The 17825-nt window shown below is 28.4% G+C and overlaps 2 protein-coding genes across 2 annotated transcripts in view; both read left to right on the forward strand.

Moving 5' to 3' along the window:
* The window catches only part of LOC123296799 (probable E3 ubiquitin-protein ligase NGR_a03640), a 659126-nt gene that overhangs the window by 590779 nt on the left and 50522 nt on the right, over nt 1–17825 (forward strand). The gene's annotated exons all lie outside the window — the stretch shown is intronic.
* LOC123295045 (putative fatty acyl-CoA reductase CG5065) lies at nt 6340–10687 on the forward strand. Its single transcript, XM_044876250.1, has 8 exons — nt 6340–6627; nt 6824–7058; nt 8166–8173; nt 8466–8617; nt 8687–8796; nt 8918–9128; nt 10145–10340; nt 10640–10687. Exons 1-8 carry the CDS (start codon nt 6340–6342, stop codon nt 10685–10687), a joined length of 1248 nt encoding a protein of 415 aa, XP_044732185.1.

A 17825-nucleotide genomic window follows, 5' to 3' on the forward strand; every position in this document is an offset into this window, starting at 1 on the left:
TATTCAATTCTAATACTTTGAAATAAAAACATATAAAATATTTTGATGTATTGTTTTTGTTGTTTCATTTTTGGTTTCATCTTGCATCCTGTACTGTATGTATTAAAAATTAAAAATATAAATCGTATAAATTCCAAATAGGGAATATTCATGAATATCTTTTTAATTACTTAAAATTAATTAATAAAAGTACTAATTCAGTGAGGGCATTTAAAAATTTCTAAAACGGAAATTCAAATTTTTATACGGACGTGACATCATAGTACGGGCTTATCAAATTTGTTGACATACTGTATGATATTAATTACTTACATTTTATATGGTATTTCATTAAAATATGTTATTCTACGGCTTTTTATTAGAAAACTTAATAATAACGAGTGTAAATTCTGTGTTGTAAATTCATTTTTTTAAAGTGTAAATTATACATTGAACTCTCAAAAATTGACAGATCACGTACTTATACGTCATCAACAGAGACCGCCAAAAAATTGCGTTTAAATATCTCAAAATTATAATGTATTTTAAATATTTTTTTACACTTAAATACAGCATTTTTAAGCAGTATTTATATTTGTTACTTTGTTATAAAGGTGTAAACCATGAATTAAAAAAATAAAAAAAATACATGAATATTCCCTATTATAAATACGTCACGCTTTTAAAATTTATTGTTTAGCCCAATAAATATGCGATATCTGACGATTTTTAACAGTCGAGAATTTGCATTGTATTTTACCATATATCTGTCCAAATACCTTTTTCCTTTGTTGACAAAAGTCGAAACTATTTTCTCAGACCTACCTCTTGGATTAATTGGCTCCTAGAATACACACAAGTGATAGAGGTTTTGCAGCATTTCATTTTATTTACACAAAATTTATTTTACACAAAAGACAATATTAATCTTTAATTCAACAATGTTTTAACGTAGCAGCAGCAATCATTGCAGTTAATCGTTCTAAATGTAGATCACTAGGAGATGAAATTTTATAAATGCGCCTTCCATTTTTATCAAAACGTGAGTGAATTTCACTGGTAATTTGTATTAAATCTCCTAGTCCTATGTTCGGATGAAATTGTGCGTTACGAGGATTAAGTTCTTCAATATTGAAATGTTTCAATTTATCGACAGCTTGTTGAAATATTTGCAAAATAGAACTAAAAAAATTATTTGAAAAGTTAAGATCATTGATAAAATTTGTATTAATATTGCTAAAAACTATGTTTTTAGATTCATTTCACAGAAATATGAAAAAAAAAAACCATAAACATTAATTCAGATTTGAACAAGATAGAAAGAAATGAAAAAATAACACAAAGATACTCGAACCCGGGTCCTCTAGATATCTTGATCTATGTAAGTGACTCAAATTATATTTAAAAACATTCTGTCCTTACTATATTTATATGTTTGAGAATACAGAACACACAAACGTTTCACACTGCTATGTAAGTGATACAAATTACATATTCATAGCATTAACTAGGTCACACATTAGACCATAGGGCTCGTTGTGATACCAAAAGTGGGTCGGCTCATCCCCGTTCACTATTCCAAGATCCATTTCGAGCTATTTAAGAACAGCAAGAGTTTTTTTTTGACGTCAACGGACTTCAGATCGAATAGATCGTCAAAGAAAGACTGATTCATACTTTTTGAATGTCCGATATAGCGATTAAACAATAGTCTATGTTTGACCGTCTATCTAGACTTAGGTTGCAGGTTCGAATCCAGGCAGGGGCAGTGTGAACAATTATGATCACATTGTCGTCGCTTGGATAATGATGTGGGTGGCCTCTGTTATAGGCGTATATGTCAGACAAACGGAAATTAAACCATTATTTTTTTTTTTAAGTCTATGTTCGAATAAGAATTTTTAGTGAAAAGTATAATGTGACATTTTTTGCAATATTAATGTTATAGCGGGTAAACTTTTTACCTACCTGAACACATGATCCGGTGTGATTGTATGTTGGAAGTTATTTATGAAATAACAATTTGATATCAAATGATCTTTTTGCACAGCAGGCCCAAAGTTGGCACTTTCTACACGGAAATGAGAAAAAATAATTTTTATACATACCAATGAAATGTTTTGTTATTTGTGCAATTTCAATAGCTGGTATACATAACACGATGTTACTTTTATTGTTATTTGGTGATATTAATGTATCATAATAGTGTGCATAATTCTCCTGCAATAAAATATCCAAAATTATAGGATTACCAAATTAATTTTTAAAAAATGTTTGATTTTCACTGATAAAATATAACATATTTTGTTCGTAGCGTCAAAATTTTTAAGCGTTACAAACTTGGGAATAAACTTAGTATACCTTGATATATTTCATATACATGGTATAAACATACAACCGACTTAAATATCCCTAAATATCGATAGTTAGATTGTCAACGCAATCATCGTCAGTAGCTAAATTTAATCATATAACACATTACAACATTCTTTACAAAGTTAAATCTAAATATATGTAAAGCAATATCAACAAGTGAAAACAAACAATTGACTGAGTTAATTGTTGAAATACCATGCATAGTCAGTGTTGATTTCTTTATCACATTAAACACACAAACATGTGACACATACATAACTGATAATCAAGTATAGTACATATTAGAAAATTTCCGCCTAATTGGCGCCCTCACGGGTAAACAGTGATGTTTACGAAAAAATGTTTCAAACAAAAGTTGTTTAATTTTTGATAAGGAACATTTTTTACTTTTAAACTTTTGTTCTATCTCTAACGGTTTACAAGATGGGTTCTACAGACCCAAGACCCAACTGACCTATGATGCTCATTTACGAAACTTGGCCTCACTTTTTACGTCCTGAGTACGCTGTAAAAATTTCAGCTTGATATCTTTTCTCGTTTTTGAGTTATCGTGCCCACAGACGACGGACGGACGGACAGACGGACCTATACCAAAATTTTGTTCATAGCATCAATATTTTTAAGCGTTACAAACTTGGGACTAAACTTAGTATACCTTGCATATTACATATATGCAAGGTATAAAGAGATACTTAGTCATGGCATGGGAACTGTTGACAGAAGTAAAATTTTAAAACTTTGGAAGAACTGTGTGTTTTTTTTTTAAATTAAATTAACCATAGTATAGATAATTAAAATTTCATAATTTGCAAATTGGAATTATTAACGTATGTATATTAAACTATTATAAATAATAATAAAAAGCAACAACACATAGTGTTTTCAAGCGGTCACCCATCTTAGAACTAAGTGTACTCAATGTTGCTTAACTTCACTGATTGGGCGAGAATCGTTGTTTTCAATGTGGTATGATGAAGGTGACGGTGACGATTAGGTGACGATGACACGAGTTCCATGATTTTACCTACAGTTTAATTTTTCTTTACTTAAAGAAAATACTATCTGCATGTTGCTGTAATTATTCTTTTAATTATTGGTTCTCTTTTCGTCTTGAATCGTTATGTTGGAAAATTTATGAATAAACGTTATATTTAGATAACGAATTCAATTTTTATGCGAGAAGTGGGAATGGTTCTGGTATAACGTTAAATAATTCTTTGTGGTGGTGTTTTTAATGTTGGTAGTTGTCGAGCGAAGCGGACGAGTAGCTGTTAGCCTTTTGTATAATTAACACAAATTGTTATAAATATTTTATAAATTTAAAAGATTTATATTGTACACGTATTTAATAAAATTGATTTCAATTCCAAAATATTTACTTCCGGTATAAATTATTTTGCATTTCGACATTTTTCACTTTGATTTCCGGTGTAAGCCAATTTGATCGTTAGTCTTCTGATTTTAGAACGATTGAAAAAAAGATATCTATACTTTATTTATTTTATAGAGGTCAACTTTAAAGTGTGTTTTCGAGACTAATAGTACAATTTAATTGATTCGAATTTATATTTTTGCTAAAGATAAGATTAAAAATAAGATTATTTTAAATCAGAATTAAAAGATCGAGTCACTTAAATTAAAAAAAACTCCTAAAAATAACTTTTGTTTGTAAAATAACTCATCGGTAAAATAACTCAACGTCTTCCGTAACAAACGATGATCAACTTTGTTTATTTAAACTTTACCTATTTTTTTATAGTAGATTCCGATTTTTTGCCACTAAAAGGGTGCTTGCAAGAAATTAAAATGAAAACGATCAAAAAAAGAAAGAAAAAAAACCTTTTCGTATTTTATTTTTTGATAACTCTGTACCTATTGTTTTAACGAGTTGGTTGAGTTGGGTTTGTCGACTTTAGAGGATAATTTTCCCAAATTTTCATTTCAAGACCTTTTTTTAAGAAACTATGAATAAAACAGAATATTGTAAATTTGTGGGGTTAGTCGACAATTCGACATTTTTTTTGACAACAAAAGTTTTAAATTTTAAGGATCCTTAACAGAACATTAGCTAAAACGATGTTTAAGCTATCATTGTTTTAAATATCAAAAATAATATTTTGGTATTTAGAAAATTATAATTTTGCTGGATTGAAAAGGAAATTTGAAATATTAAACTGACCTTAATTGACATTCAAAAAATATTATTAAGTATAAATTTTATTTTTAAATTCTACATACAATTGTATCGAAGAACTAATTTAGTACATAATTTGGAATACATCATCATTTAAAATAAAATATCTACATATTTAAATTAACAAAATTATTCAAATATTGTCATGGCTATAAAATCAAAAAGTAAAATGTGACTTAAAAACAATACAACATGCATATGAAATTACATTGCATATATTACTTAATTAATTTATTAATGGTTCCTTATAATTTCTTTCAATTTTTAGAAAACTTGAGGTACTTACCGAAATATTCGAAGAAACTGACCAAATTTCCGAAACTTTTTAAAAATATGTTCAGAAATTTTGACTGTTAACATATATACCCTAAATTACATAAAACTAACTCCGCGAATAATACACAAATTTTTTTAAAAATATCACAAAACTTTTACGATATTTTTAGAACATTCTATTATATTTACGCCACACAAATTGCCTAGTTTACAATATTTTTGGAGCATTTTATTACATTTACATCATACAAATTGCCTAGTTGACTTCACAGTTAACTACATAACAGTCGGACTACTTTGAAACTCTCAGCATTTCACATGTAGGAACAGGTTCCTCCAGTCAAATTATTTTGAGAAACAGTGGGGCGAACCTTTGGCGAACTGAAACTCAATAAGCTGGGGTGAAACACAAAAAATTTATCTTGAATTTAGGGATGCGTTCAGTTTTTCCGCAGTATCTCGTTCCCTACTAGTTTTAACGAAAAAAGTAATGAAAGAAAAGTTTCTATAACAAATTTTCTACAAAAATGATCTATAAAATTTTGCGATATATTGCTTATTTAAAGAGTTATTGCATATTTTTCTTCTTATAAAAAAATTAACTGTAGGAAACAAATTTAAATATTGAATTAATTGATTATTTTACTTAATTAGGAGGTAATAGGTCGGTTGCCTGGAGTCTTACACACCAGTTATGCATCTCCTCAGTGAACAGCTGCAGATATCTTATCCTGGTTACAAGAGTTAAGATTGCAATATATTTCATACACGAATATCAATTATTTTTGATATTAGTGAGTTTTCCAATATATTGAATCCCTATTAAAAAAAAAAAATTAGTAAATTTTCAATTAAATCAGAAATAAAATTAGGAAAAAACCAGGGTTCGAGGATATATATCACGTGAATTTTTATGATATATATCAATACATAAATGATTTTAAAAAATTTAATATTATTTAGAAATTTTTGGCGTTTGTTACCGTATTTCTACTTCCCAAATTTTGATCGCATTGGTATAGAGTTAAAACCTACCAATACTAAGCTCAAATCGTGTCTTGTAAGAAAAAGTTCGTTACTAAAGAGTAAGTTTAAGTAAGATTCAGAATCGGAAGATGATCTAGCTTTCTCTTCCTTGCAGTCAAACCAAGCACAATTATGAAACGACGATATTTTGATATTTATATAACATAAAATCAACCATAACTTTAGTTTGCACCACTTTACGTAAAATTGACGCACATATTCGTAATCGGTGACCTAAAAATCTTCAGAAAATACTGCGTCTACTCATCCTATAGTTTTACTTCCTGTGAATTATCCCGCGTGAATAATGTTCCCACAAACACAAAATAAATGTTAATTTATTTTAATAAAATTTATTTGTTTTTTTAAACTGGAATACAAATGTTGCATTCATATTCAGCTATTGTTAATTCTAATTTTATATTCACATCACACAATACTTGATCTGCGTCACTTGATCTTCGTACTGTGGTTGCGTGTGTTCCAAAATGTTTGATAATAATAATTATATTGTTGACGATAATATCGTTAAGTCAACAAAGAAAATGTTTGTGGATAAAGTAACTCTATCACAGTTATCAGAGGATGTACCATCAATAAGTGAATTTTATGCTGATCAAAACATTCTGGTTACGGGCGGTACTGGCTTTATGGGCAAAGTTTTAATTGAGAAATTACTTCGTTCATGTCCAAAAATTAAGGGCATTTATTTATTACTGCGTTCGAAGAAAAATTATACGGATGAAGAAAGATTAAATAAAATGTTTAATATACCCGTAAGTTTTCATGATATTCCTACGAATAGTAAGGATGCTGGAAAAATATACTGCTGCTTATTAGGAATGACAGATTTGTGATAAAGCGTAAGCCTGAGGAATGTTTAATCACTCATTTTACTGAAAATTTCTTTTTACCTGACTTGTTCCACTTCTTCTTGCACTTATATACGTATTCATTTTCACTTTCTTTTAGTTATTTGACAGATTAAAAGAAGAATATCCGGAATCATTATCAAAAGTAAAAGTAATTAAAGGAGATATCAGCAAACTAGAATATGGTTTATCTGATTCTGATTTGGAATTTATAATTCATGAAATAAACATTGTATTCCATGTGGCAGCATCTGTTCGATTTGATGATTCTTTGAAGGATGCTATTTTAATTAATACACGAGGAACTAGAGAAATGTTAAAAATACTTAAACAAATGCAAAATATAAAGATAAACAATTATAATAAACACCTATATTGAACCTTCAGTAAAATTGGCTTCATTACAGTCAGTGCCAAATTTTAACTGAAGTCTATTTATAAAAATGGAAGTGTTGGCTATTACGGCAATATGTTGTTGAAACATAATTTACAATTATTATTTTATTATTATTTCACACAATCTAATCTATGCTTAGGTTAGGTTAGGTTAGAGTGGCTGTCCTGGGGTGGGACACACTTAGACCATAGGGTCCGTTGTGATACCGTAAATGGGTTGGCCCAACCCCGGCCACTACTCCATGTATCATTTGGAGCTGTTTAAGAACAGCAGGAGGGCTTTGGCGTCGACTGACTTTAGGTCGCAGAGGTCGTTAAAGAGAGGCTGGTTCAAGTAAGTCCATCTCCTCATGACAAGAGCTGGGCAGTGACAGAGAAGATGAGACATTGTCTCCTCCTCGTCATCACTGTGACAGCTCCTGCAGTAGTCGTGATACACTGCCAGGCCTAAGCGTTCAGCATGCTTGCCGCCCAGCCAGTGTCCTGTGATAGCCGCAACAACTTTGCGAACAGAAGCCCTTGGTAGTGATATGAGAACTTCGGAACTCCTGCGATTGTACTCAGACCATATCTGTCTTGTAGTACCACAAGTACGTTCTTCCCTCCATCTAAGATTGACCTTTTTCAGAATGTTCTCTCAGGAGTAACTTGCAGTTCGCAAATGGAACTCCCGGGTATTTGTTGGTACTTGTGTCCGTCAGCATCGTGCCATTTCTGGCAAGCTCGTCGGCTTCACAATTTCCTGGAATATCCCTGTGTCCCGGTATCCATACCAGGTCTACATTCATTCGTTCCGCCAGCTCATTTAATCTATGCTTACACAGCCGGCTAAATAGTTATTTTTCACAATTTTATCGCCAGCACAATATGGCAATTCATGACGTCATTACTAATGGCCAGTAAACTGATGTATATTTCGGAAAACGCCCAAGATTATCCAATTTTTTCTTTGAGATACATCAGGTGCAATTACTATCTTTCGCCTCAGTATGACTAACTTCGGCTGGACGTAGCTATTATTACACGAATTTTTATTTTTTTTAAAGTATCCACCGTAAAGCAAAAAGTTGGTGGCGCTGCTATAGCACAAATGTAAGTTTTAAAAGAAAGTAATAAGAGTAAGATAAAGATCTAAGCAAGTTGTTAGAGTGGATAGAGAAGCTCACAATAAACACCTTCTGCTACACAAGCGCCATTCTGCTCAATTTTAGAACTGTTATTTTCTGTTTTCAGCTAGATACTTTTACTTTGACCCGTATTTATAAATGTCCTTTTTACCTCTACCCTCCATAATATGACTGATTACTTTTTTGATCGCGAATTATAAAGTTGTTTTCTGTAATTAGGTCTTCCTGTATACCTCAACCACTTATTGTAATATCGATAAAGACGTGGATGCAATCGAAGAAAAAGTTTATAAGGCGACAACGGATTGGAAAACTATGATTAAAGCAGCCGAAAATATGGATGAAATGGTGCTCAATTTTCTTGAACACAAGTATGTTACTTCTCAAGTTAACTCAAATTTAGCATTATTTATGAATTTAAATAATTCTTATAATTTTAGAATTTTAAATAAATATCCGAATACGTATACTTTTTCAAAAAATCTTGCCGAAGAACTTATCTTTGAAAGTTGTGATGATATACCAACAGTTATTTTTCGTCCTACAGTTGGTAAATTTTTAAGTTATTATTTTAATTTTTAATATTTTTATAGACTTTTGACAATTGATTTTATTACTCCAAATGCTTCTGAAGATGTTTTTAATAATAAAATAATTATATATTGCCTTAGTGGTTGGTTCGGAGAAGGAACCAATGCCTGGATGGATTGATAACTACAATGGGCCAATGGGTCTAACTACAGGAGTTCAGACTGGCGTACTTCATATAGCTTTAATAGACGGTGATAAGAATATAGATTGGGTGCCTGTTGACATAGCAATAAAAGGAATGATAACATCAGCATGGTATAAGGCATTAGAACAAACTGATCGTAATAAATGGTAATATTTTAAAGTATGTATGCTATAGATTGTCATAATAATTTCGAGATGCACGGGATAACTTTATCAATTCCAAAACTTGTTATGTTTTGAATAATTTTATGTTCTAAGACTTGATCGGAGGATAAATGTTATAGGAAGTTTACTATTATATTTTTAAATACCTTTATCCCATACAAAATGGTATCGCTTTCTCCTCGGTACACCTCATGTGAATGACATCATTGTAAAAGTATTTAAAAATAAAATTTTTCGGTGACTTTTCTTCCCAAGCGAATCTTTTACCAGATTAAAGCAAAAATAAAAGTATAAAGTCAATGCCATTTTTCGACTTGATAATCTTGAAATTTCGATTGAACGACAAAAAAACAAAAAACCGCCGAAAAATAACAGTCACTTAACAACTATACATATACAGGGCGCTAATAAGCTCATAAAGACGAAGGAAAAAATTATGTACCAATTTTGGATCTGAGGCCTAGTTTGCGAGATAATAAACAAAATAAATTAATATAATATTAATAAAAAATAAATAACTTCGAATCCCAGTTCAATAAAATTTTGAAGGCTGGTATTGTATTATCACATAAATTGAGAAATAATAAGAGAAGAATAATAAGTAGAGTGTAGTACATAGTACATAGATACAAGCATTCCCGCTACTATATTATATCATATGCATACAATAAACAAAAACTGATGATGAGACTTAGTCAACTATTTAAACAAATACAAACAATATTATGCATTTTTTGAGTGTTTTTAATATAGGACCACCTCCTACTTGCCTTCAATATTTTATTGAACTGTGATTCGATAAAGTAATTTACTTTTTATTAATATTATATTAATTCATTTTGTTAATTATTTCGCAAACTAGGCCTCAGATACAAAATTGGTAAATAAATTTTTCCTTCCTCTTTATGAGCTTATTCTGTAGGCCAACGATCTGCAGTCAATAACAGAACGCCCTGTATAACGAAACAATACTAATACTATAATTTAATTTTTTATAGCTTAGTAATTAACTCATCAACTAGTGATTTTATAAAATTCAATAATAGCGTATTGTGTGATCTTGGTGTCAAAATATTAAACAAAAATCCACCGAATCAACTACTATGGTATCCATTTTGTTTTCTAACGACAAATAAATATTTATATTGGTTTTATTTTGTAACACTGCACTTGATTCCTGCAATATTTTTAAATGTTTTATTGAAAATAAGTAATCAGAGATTAAAGTAAGTAAAAAAAGTATAATTTAATTAAAAAATTAAAAATAATTAATAACTTTGCTGCAATCGTAAAAAAAAAAGTTTTTTGGCGAAGCCGGTAGGAATGCCACATTCAACAAAAAAAATCATAACAGATAGATGATCACCAAGGACCATGATCTTGAAAGTTAGTTAAAGGTATACTCTATTTCGTTAAAGTTAAATGATAGAAGAAAACTTAAAATTAGAAAGGTGGTCATTAGGTAATAAACTAACATTTTGTTCGTGATGTAGGGTTTTTGGAGTGCTCTTAAACAACTAGAAATAGAACCCAAAATTTAAAATTTGGAATCAAAATTTAATTGTTTAAGTAGATTATAACATTCACCTCATAGATAAAATATTTATATTATACTATAGATAGGCATCTCTATCATCACCAAGGAAACTTGAGATTTAGTTCTCACTCCATTCACGAGATAGCGCTTCAATCAATTGACCGCCTTTTTTAAAATACTCAATGCCAAATTCTAAATACAATTTATATTTTTACTTTTTTTTGTTTTACTGTTTCAGAACATGTTTTGGTATCAAATTTTTACTTGAAATGCTATCAAATATCTTTTTTCCAAATCATGTGCTTAAAACAGTAAAACGAAAAATAATTAAATATTTTAAAGAAAAAAAAAACGCTTTTAAATTATAAAATAAATTTATTAAACAACTAATCTTTACAAGTAAAAATTTTAAATCGTGTTTCTTACAACTAAAATTAAAACTAATAAATGTTTGCATCCGTGTTTGCATTTTCCAATCTTTTAAGATATGTTTCATTTTTATCTTTCAACTTTCGAGCAAGTTTTAACATATCTTTCGCAATATGGTAATATTTTCTTGCTGTTTTCGATAGTTCTTTCACCCTTCTCACATTTCCTTCTTTTAGTAAATAGATTTTTTTCTTTAAATCTATGAAAATAAAATATAGATTTTTGATAAAATAAAAAAAAAAGAAACAAGGTTGGCAACAAACCTATTTGAAACGCAGGTCGAATTTGTTCTTCTTCGATATTTATGGCCATAATCTTTCGACTCGTAGAAGCAATAGGCGATCCTAAAAATTGATTTCATTTAAATTTGCCGTTATTGATAAAAATTAATAAAAAATTTTTTGAACAACAATTAAAAAACTCATATTCTATATACATAATATTATGATTTTAGGTGTCAAATAGTGAAAAAGTACAAAAGCTCCTAAATTTCAATAACAATTCCATTTTTTGTGATTTAATAAAGTTAAATTGAATCCAAACAGATTGTAAATGAGCACAAAATATGCCTTCTCCTGAAAAATCATACAGAATTGGATGGTGGTTCGCTATCAAAAGTTCTCCTTTAAAATAAACGCTAATAAAAGCTAAATTTTCCAAGCGGTTTAAGAAAATAAACTTGTGTTTCATGGCGATTTATTCAGTAGACATAACAAGTTAAAAAATCCATTAATGAATATTTAATATCTCTTTATACAATAATAAATTAAACATACGTTAGTTACATAAGGATTTTAACTTACTACTTAAGTGGAGGCTAGGAAAAGCATTAGGCTTTAAGTTAGTTCGCAATTTTCCTGTTGAAGCCTGGAGTTTCATTTCGTCGGCGAAATGTAAATCGCAGACACGATAGTTTTCACGTTTCGAGTATTCGATGCCCGTTCGACCAATCGCTATTGTCCAATTTTTAAACTTCTGAAAAATTAAGTCTTTCAAGAATATTTCTATCCAAGTTAACAATTTTTTTACTTACTTCAAAATTCTTAGGAATCACATGTAAACTAATATCCTTCTGTGTTTTTACACAACCTTTCACACAACAATGAAAAACCATCTTAATATTTATTTAATTTTTAATTAATATTTTATTTGACACTATTGCAGATAAATTTTTGTATTAGTCTGTCAAATTTGACCAGGCAACTATGATCAAAATGATTGTAGAAATTTAGAAAGTTTATGTGATACATACAACGTTTTTGTAATATTCATTGCCTATGCTGTATAAATTAAGAACTTGATCTACAGTAGTGAAATCTTTTGAACAGAGTGATAAGTTTTTGGAACTCACATGGTAAAAACAGTTCAAGTTTCTTATCTATATTATAATTAGTTGTCTATGATTCACCTTCTGTGGAATCTATTAATATAGCGAAAAATCATTCAAACCAACAATATTCGTGTTTTTATTAGAAAAACATTTCTAATTTAAAGTTTCTTTTTCTTACCTGTAACTTCAAAGTCAAAACCCAATCCAAGTGTACAGTACAGTACATGAAATAACATTTTTCTGTAGCTAACTATAGTGTTGAAAGAAAAACGTCATCAGATAGTGGCAGAGGAGTTCTGGAATATACTGTAGACAACGTTAACGCAATTAATAAAAATACGACTGTGATATTCCTATCAAACAAATTCCACAATAAGTTCTGTTCTTGAAAATAAAACAAACTTTCAAAACCGAGAAATATTTTTAGCATATCATTTTAAATAAACAATTCAAACCGTTTTTTAATTCTCAAAAGTGAACATTATTTTAGTTTATTTAAATTATATCGACGAGTATTTTATTCAAATATGAAGCTTGCACCGTTCACATTAAAGGAATGGACATTCAAAAATGATAATTTTAAATCTTTACATGCAATATTGAAACCAGAGGATATTGATAAGTTCTCGGTGAGTATAAATTATAAAATCACAAAAGATAATTTGAAATATAATTGAATCAATTTTATGTTAAATTTACAGGTAGATTATTCTGGAATAACAGTTTCTGATCAATTGAAAATGCAAAGAGATGGCACAATACGGTATCTGTTAAAAGATAAGAACTTTTCAAAAGAAACATTTAATAAACGAATGTTTAATTTTAAAATGTAAGATAATACATTATTTTGATGTACTTGTATACAGGGTGTTCTGTTATTAACTGCAGATCGTCAGCCTACAGAATAATCTCATAAAGACGAACAAAAAAGTTCTTTACCAAATTTCGATATGAGCTCTGATTCGGAAATTGTGGCTATTGAAAAAATAAAAAGATTTATGAATTCACAAACCTATCAAATTCAATAAATTGATAGGTGTCTCTTTAGAATGTAGTTCTTGAAGTGTATAGAGCAAAAGTCCCCATGGTCATAAAGTAAAAAAAAAAACAAGTGAAAACAAACAATTGACTGAGTTAATAGTTGAAATACCATGCATAAATAGTGTTGATTACTCTATCACATTGCACATACATATACAATTTATATAATACATACTATACAATTTACGCCTAATTGGCGCCCTCACGGGTAAACAGTCATGTTTACGAAAAAATGTTTCAAACAAAAGTTGTTTATTTTTTGATAAGGTACATTTTTTACACTTAAACTTTTGTTCTATCTCTAACGGTTTACAAGATGGGTTCTACGGACCCATAGGTCAAGACCCAATTGACCTATGTTGCTCATTTACGAACTTGACCTCACTTTTTACGTCCTGAGTACGCTGTAAAAATTTCAGCTTGATATCTTTTTTCGTTTTTGAGTTATCGTGCCCACAGACGACGGACGGACGGACAGGCGGACCTATACCAAAATTTTGTTCATAGCATCAATATTTTTAAGCGTTACAAACTTGGGACTAAACTTAGTATACCTTGCATATTACATTGGGCATTGCATATTGGCATTGGGACTGTTGACAGAAATGAAATTTTAAAACTTTGGAAGAACTGTGTGTTTTTTTTTTTTTAATTAACTATAGTTTAGATAATTAAAATTTCATAATTTGCAAATTGGAATTATTAACGTATGTATAATAAACTATTATAAATAATAATAAAGAGCAACAACACATAGTGTTTTCAAGCGGTCACCCATCTTAGAACTAAGTGTACTCAACGTTGCTTAACTTCACTGATTGGGCGAGAATGGTTGTTTTCAATGTGGTATGATGAAGGTGACGGTGACGATTTGGTGACGATGACACGAGTTCCATGATTTTTATTCACATAAAAAGTGCTCAACGTGCCAAAAAATTTTTTCACTTCAAAAATTTGAAACTTGTTTACCTACCTATAGTTTAATTTTTCTTTACTTACAGAAAATACTATCTGCATGTTGCTGTAATTATTCTTTTAATTATTGGTTCTCTTTTCGTCTTGAATCGTTATGTTGGAAAATTTATGAATAAACGTTATATTTAGATAAAGAATTCAATTTTTATGCGAGAAGTGGGCATGGTTCTCTGGTATAACGTTAAATAATTCTTTGTGGTGGTGTTTTAAATGTTGGTAGTTGTCGAACGAAGCGGACGAGTAGCTGTTAGTCTTTTGTATAATTAACACAAATTGTTATAAATATATTATAAATTTAAAAGATTTATATTGTACACGTATTTAATAAAATTGATTTCAATTCCAAAATAATTACTTCCGGTATAAATTATTTAGCATTTCGACATTTTTCACTTTGATTTCCGGTGTAAGCCAATTTGATCGTTAGTCTCCCGGGTAAAAAAAATTATATATAATTATATATAATATCATATATAATTATATAAAGAAAATGGCCTTATACAATTATATATAATTTAAAAAAAATAAAATTAAAAAAAATTTCTCCCCGGCGGGGAATCGAACCCTGGTCTCCCTCGTGACAGGCAGGTATTCTAACCACTATACTACAAGCCTTGATTAGATAACAAAAATAATAAAATAAGTATTAACGTGTTATCAATACTTTACAAATATTTGAAATTTTTTTATCGATTTGAATAACAAAATTAGAATTGTTTAATATTTATCAACATTTTGATTAGGAATTTAATTTTGTTTATAAATAAATGCAAATTATGAAGTATTTTTTAGAAATTAAATATAAAACAATAGATTTTTGAAGTGCAACAACTATTTAAATCTTAAATTAACTATTTCAAATTATATCATAGTCTTATTCTTAAAGTACTAATTTTGAATTTTAGATAAATGGAATGTGTACTAAATTTGTACATTCCTAGATAAGATTTCTTCAAGATTCAAATTATTATTTTGTTATATTATTAAAATATCTCCTTCTTAGTATATAAAAGAAAGTCGAGTTAGTTACACAGCGTTTAAAACTCAAGAACGGCTGGACCGATTTTAATGATTTCTGAACTATTAAAATAACAACCCCCCGGGTAAAAAAATTATATATAATCATATAAAATTATATATAGACGCTCGAGAAATTAATGTATCGTTATATCTAATTATATATATAACTATATATAGTTATATATATAATTATATATGAGTATATCTAATTATATGTAATTTATATATAATTATATATAAACTATATATATCATTTTATATAATTTATATATGATTATATATAATTTTTTTTACCCGGGCTTCTGATTTTAGAACGATTGAAAAAAATATATCTATACTTTATTTATTTTATAGAGGTCAACTTTTTGAACTTTAATATATTTTTGCTAAAGATAAGTTATTTAAATCAGAATTAAAAGATCGAATCACTTAAATTAAACAGTGTGCTTTAAGAACATACTTTGTTTTTTTTTAAATGTTTGTAAAATAACTCCTCAGTAAAATAACTCAAGTATAGTTTTATTTTCCCAGGATGTCTTCCGGAACAAACGACGATCAACTTTGTTTATTTAAACTACCTATTTTTTGAAGTAGATTCCGATTCTTTGCCACTAAAAGGGTGCTTGCAAGAAATTAAAATGAAAACGATCAAAAAAAGAAAGAAAAAAAACCTTTTCTTATTTTATTTTTTGATAACTCTGTACCTATTGTTTTAACGAGTTGGTTGAGTTGGGTTTGTCGACTATAGAGGATAATTTTCCCAAATTTTCATTCCTAGACCTTTTTTTAAGAAACTATAAGTAAAACAGAATATTGTAAATTTGTGGGGATAGTCGACAATTCGACATTTTTTTTGACAACAAAAGTTTTAAATTTTAAGGATCCTTAACAGAACATTAGCTAAAACGATGTTTAAGCTGTCATTGTTTTAAATATCAAAAAAAATATTTTGGTATTTAGAAAATTATAATTTTGCTGGATTGAAAAGGAAATTTGAAATATTAAACTGACCTTAATTGACATTCAAAAAATATGATTATGTATAAATTTAATTTTTAAATTCTACATACAATTGTATCGAAGAACTAATTTAGTACATAATTTGGAATACATCATCATTTAAAATAAAATATCTACGTCTTTAAATTAACAAAATTATTCAAATATTGTCATGGCTATCAAATCAAAAAGTAAAATGTGATTTAAAAACAATACAACATGCATATGAAATTACATTGCATTTATTACTTAATTAATTATTAATGGTTCCTTATAATTTCTTTCAATTTGACTATAACGAGTGAACTACCTTAAATAGTTGATTAATGTGTCCGTCAAATACTATCTTCTTTTTCTTCATTAATAATTTTAATTTCTTGAAATTGTTGGTGTTGTTATCATTTTTAAAAATTAAAAACATTTTCGAGGTTTCAAATATCATCCTCCTTTTCTTCATTAATAATTAGAATTTCTTTAATTGATGGTGCTGTAACCACTTCTATTTTCACTTTACCATCGAGTTTTTCAGTTAATACAACTGTTTTTGTAATTGGATCAATAGTATAAAATTTTTCCTAGTAAACTTGTTCAGTATCAATTTTTATTTCAACTTGTTTTCTTAAATAAGTTATAAGTTTTGTAGGATCATCATTTAATACAGTATCCTGCATTTCAATTGCCATATTTCGATATAAAAATTATTTTTTTTCAATCTTATAGGTGATTTATTAAAACGTTATGGCCATAGATAACAAATATTTATATTATACTATAGAAAGGCATCTCTATCATCACCAAGGAAACTTGAGATTTAGTTCTCACTCGATTCACGAGATAGCGCTTCAATATAAATGCAATTTAAATTTTTACATTTTTTTTTTGTTTTACTGTTTTAGAACATGTTTTGGTATCACATTTTTATTTGAAATGCTATCAAATATCCTTTTTTCTAAATCATGTACTTAAAACAGTAAAACAAAAAAATAATTAAACATTTAAAAGGAAAAAAACGCTTTTAAATTATAAAATAAATTTATTAAACAACTAATCTTTTATTGTTATTTATACTTTTATATCAAATTTTTTTAAATATTTAATTAAAAATTTTAAATTGTGTTTCTTACAACTAAAATTAAAACTAAAAAATGTTTGCATCCGTTTTGTAATTAACAGTTTTAGATTTTGCAAATACGCAAACTGAGGTAAATACGAATGCATTATCTCGAAGCATTTTGAATATATTTTTCGAAAATGTGTGTTCAAAAAAAATCAAAAAAAAAAAATTGGGTATCTTATCGATCAATTAAGAGAGTTATTATTAATTAAAAATACACTAAATAACATACCA

The sequence above is a fragment of the Chrysoperla carnea genome, chromosome 3 (genome assembly GCF_905475395.1).
Source record: "Chrysoperla carnea chromosome 3, inChrCarn1.1, whole genome shotgun sequence".
Lineage (NCBI taxonomy): Eukaryota > Metazoa > Arthropoda > Insecta > Neuroptera > Chrysopidae > Chrysoperla > Chrysoperla carnea.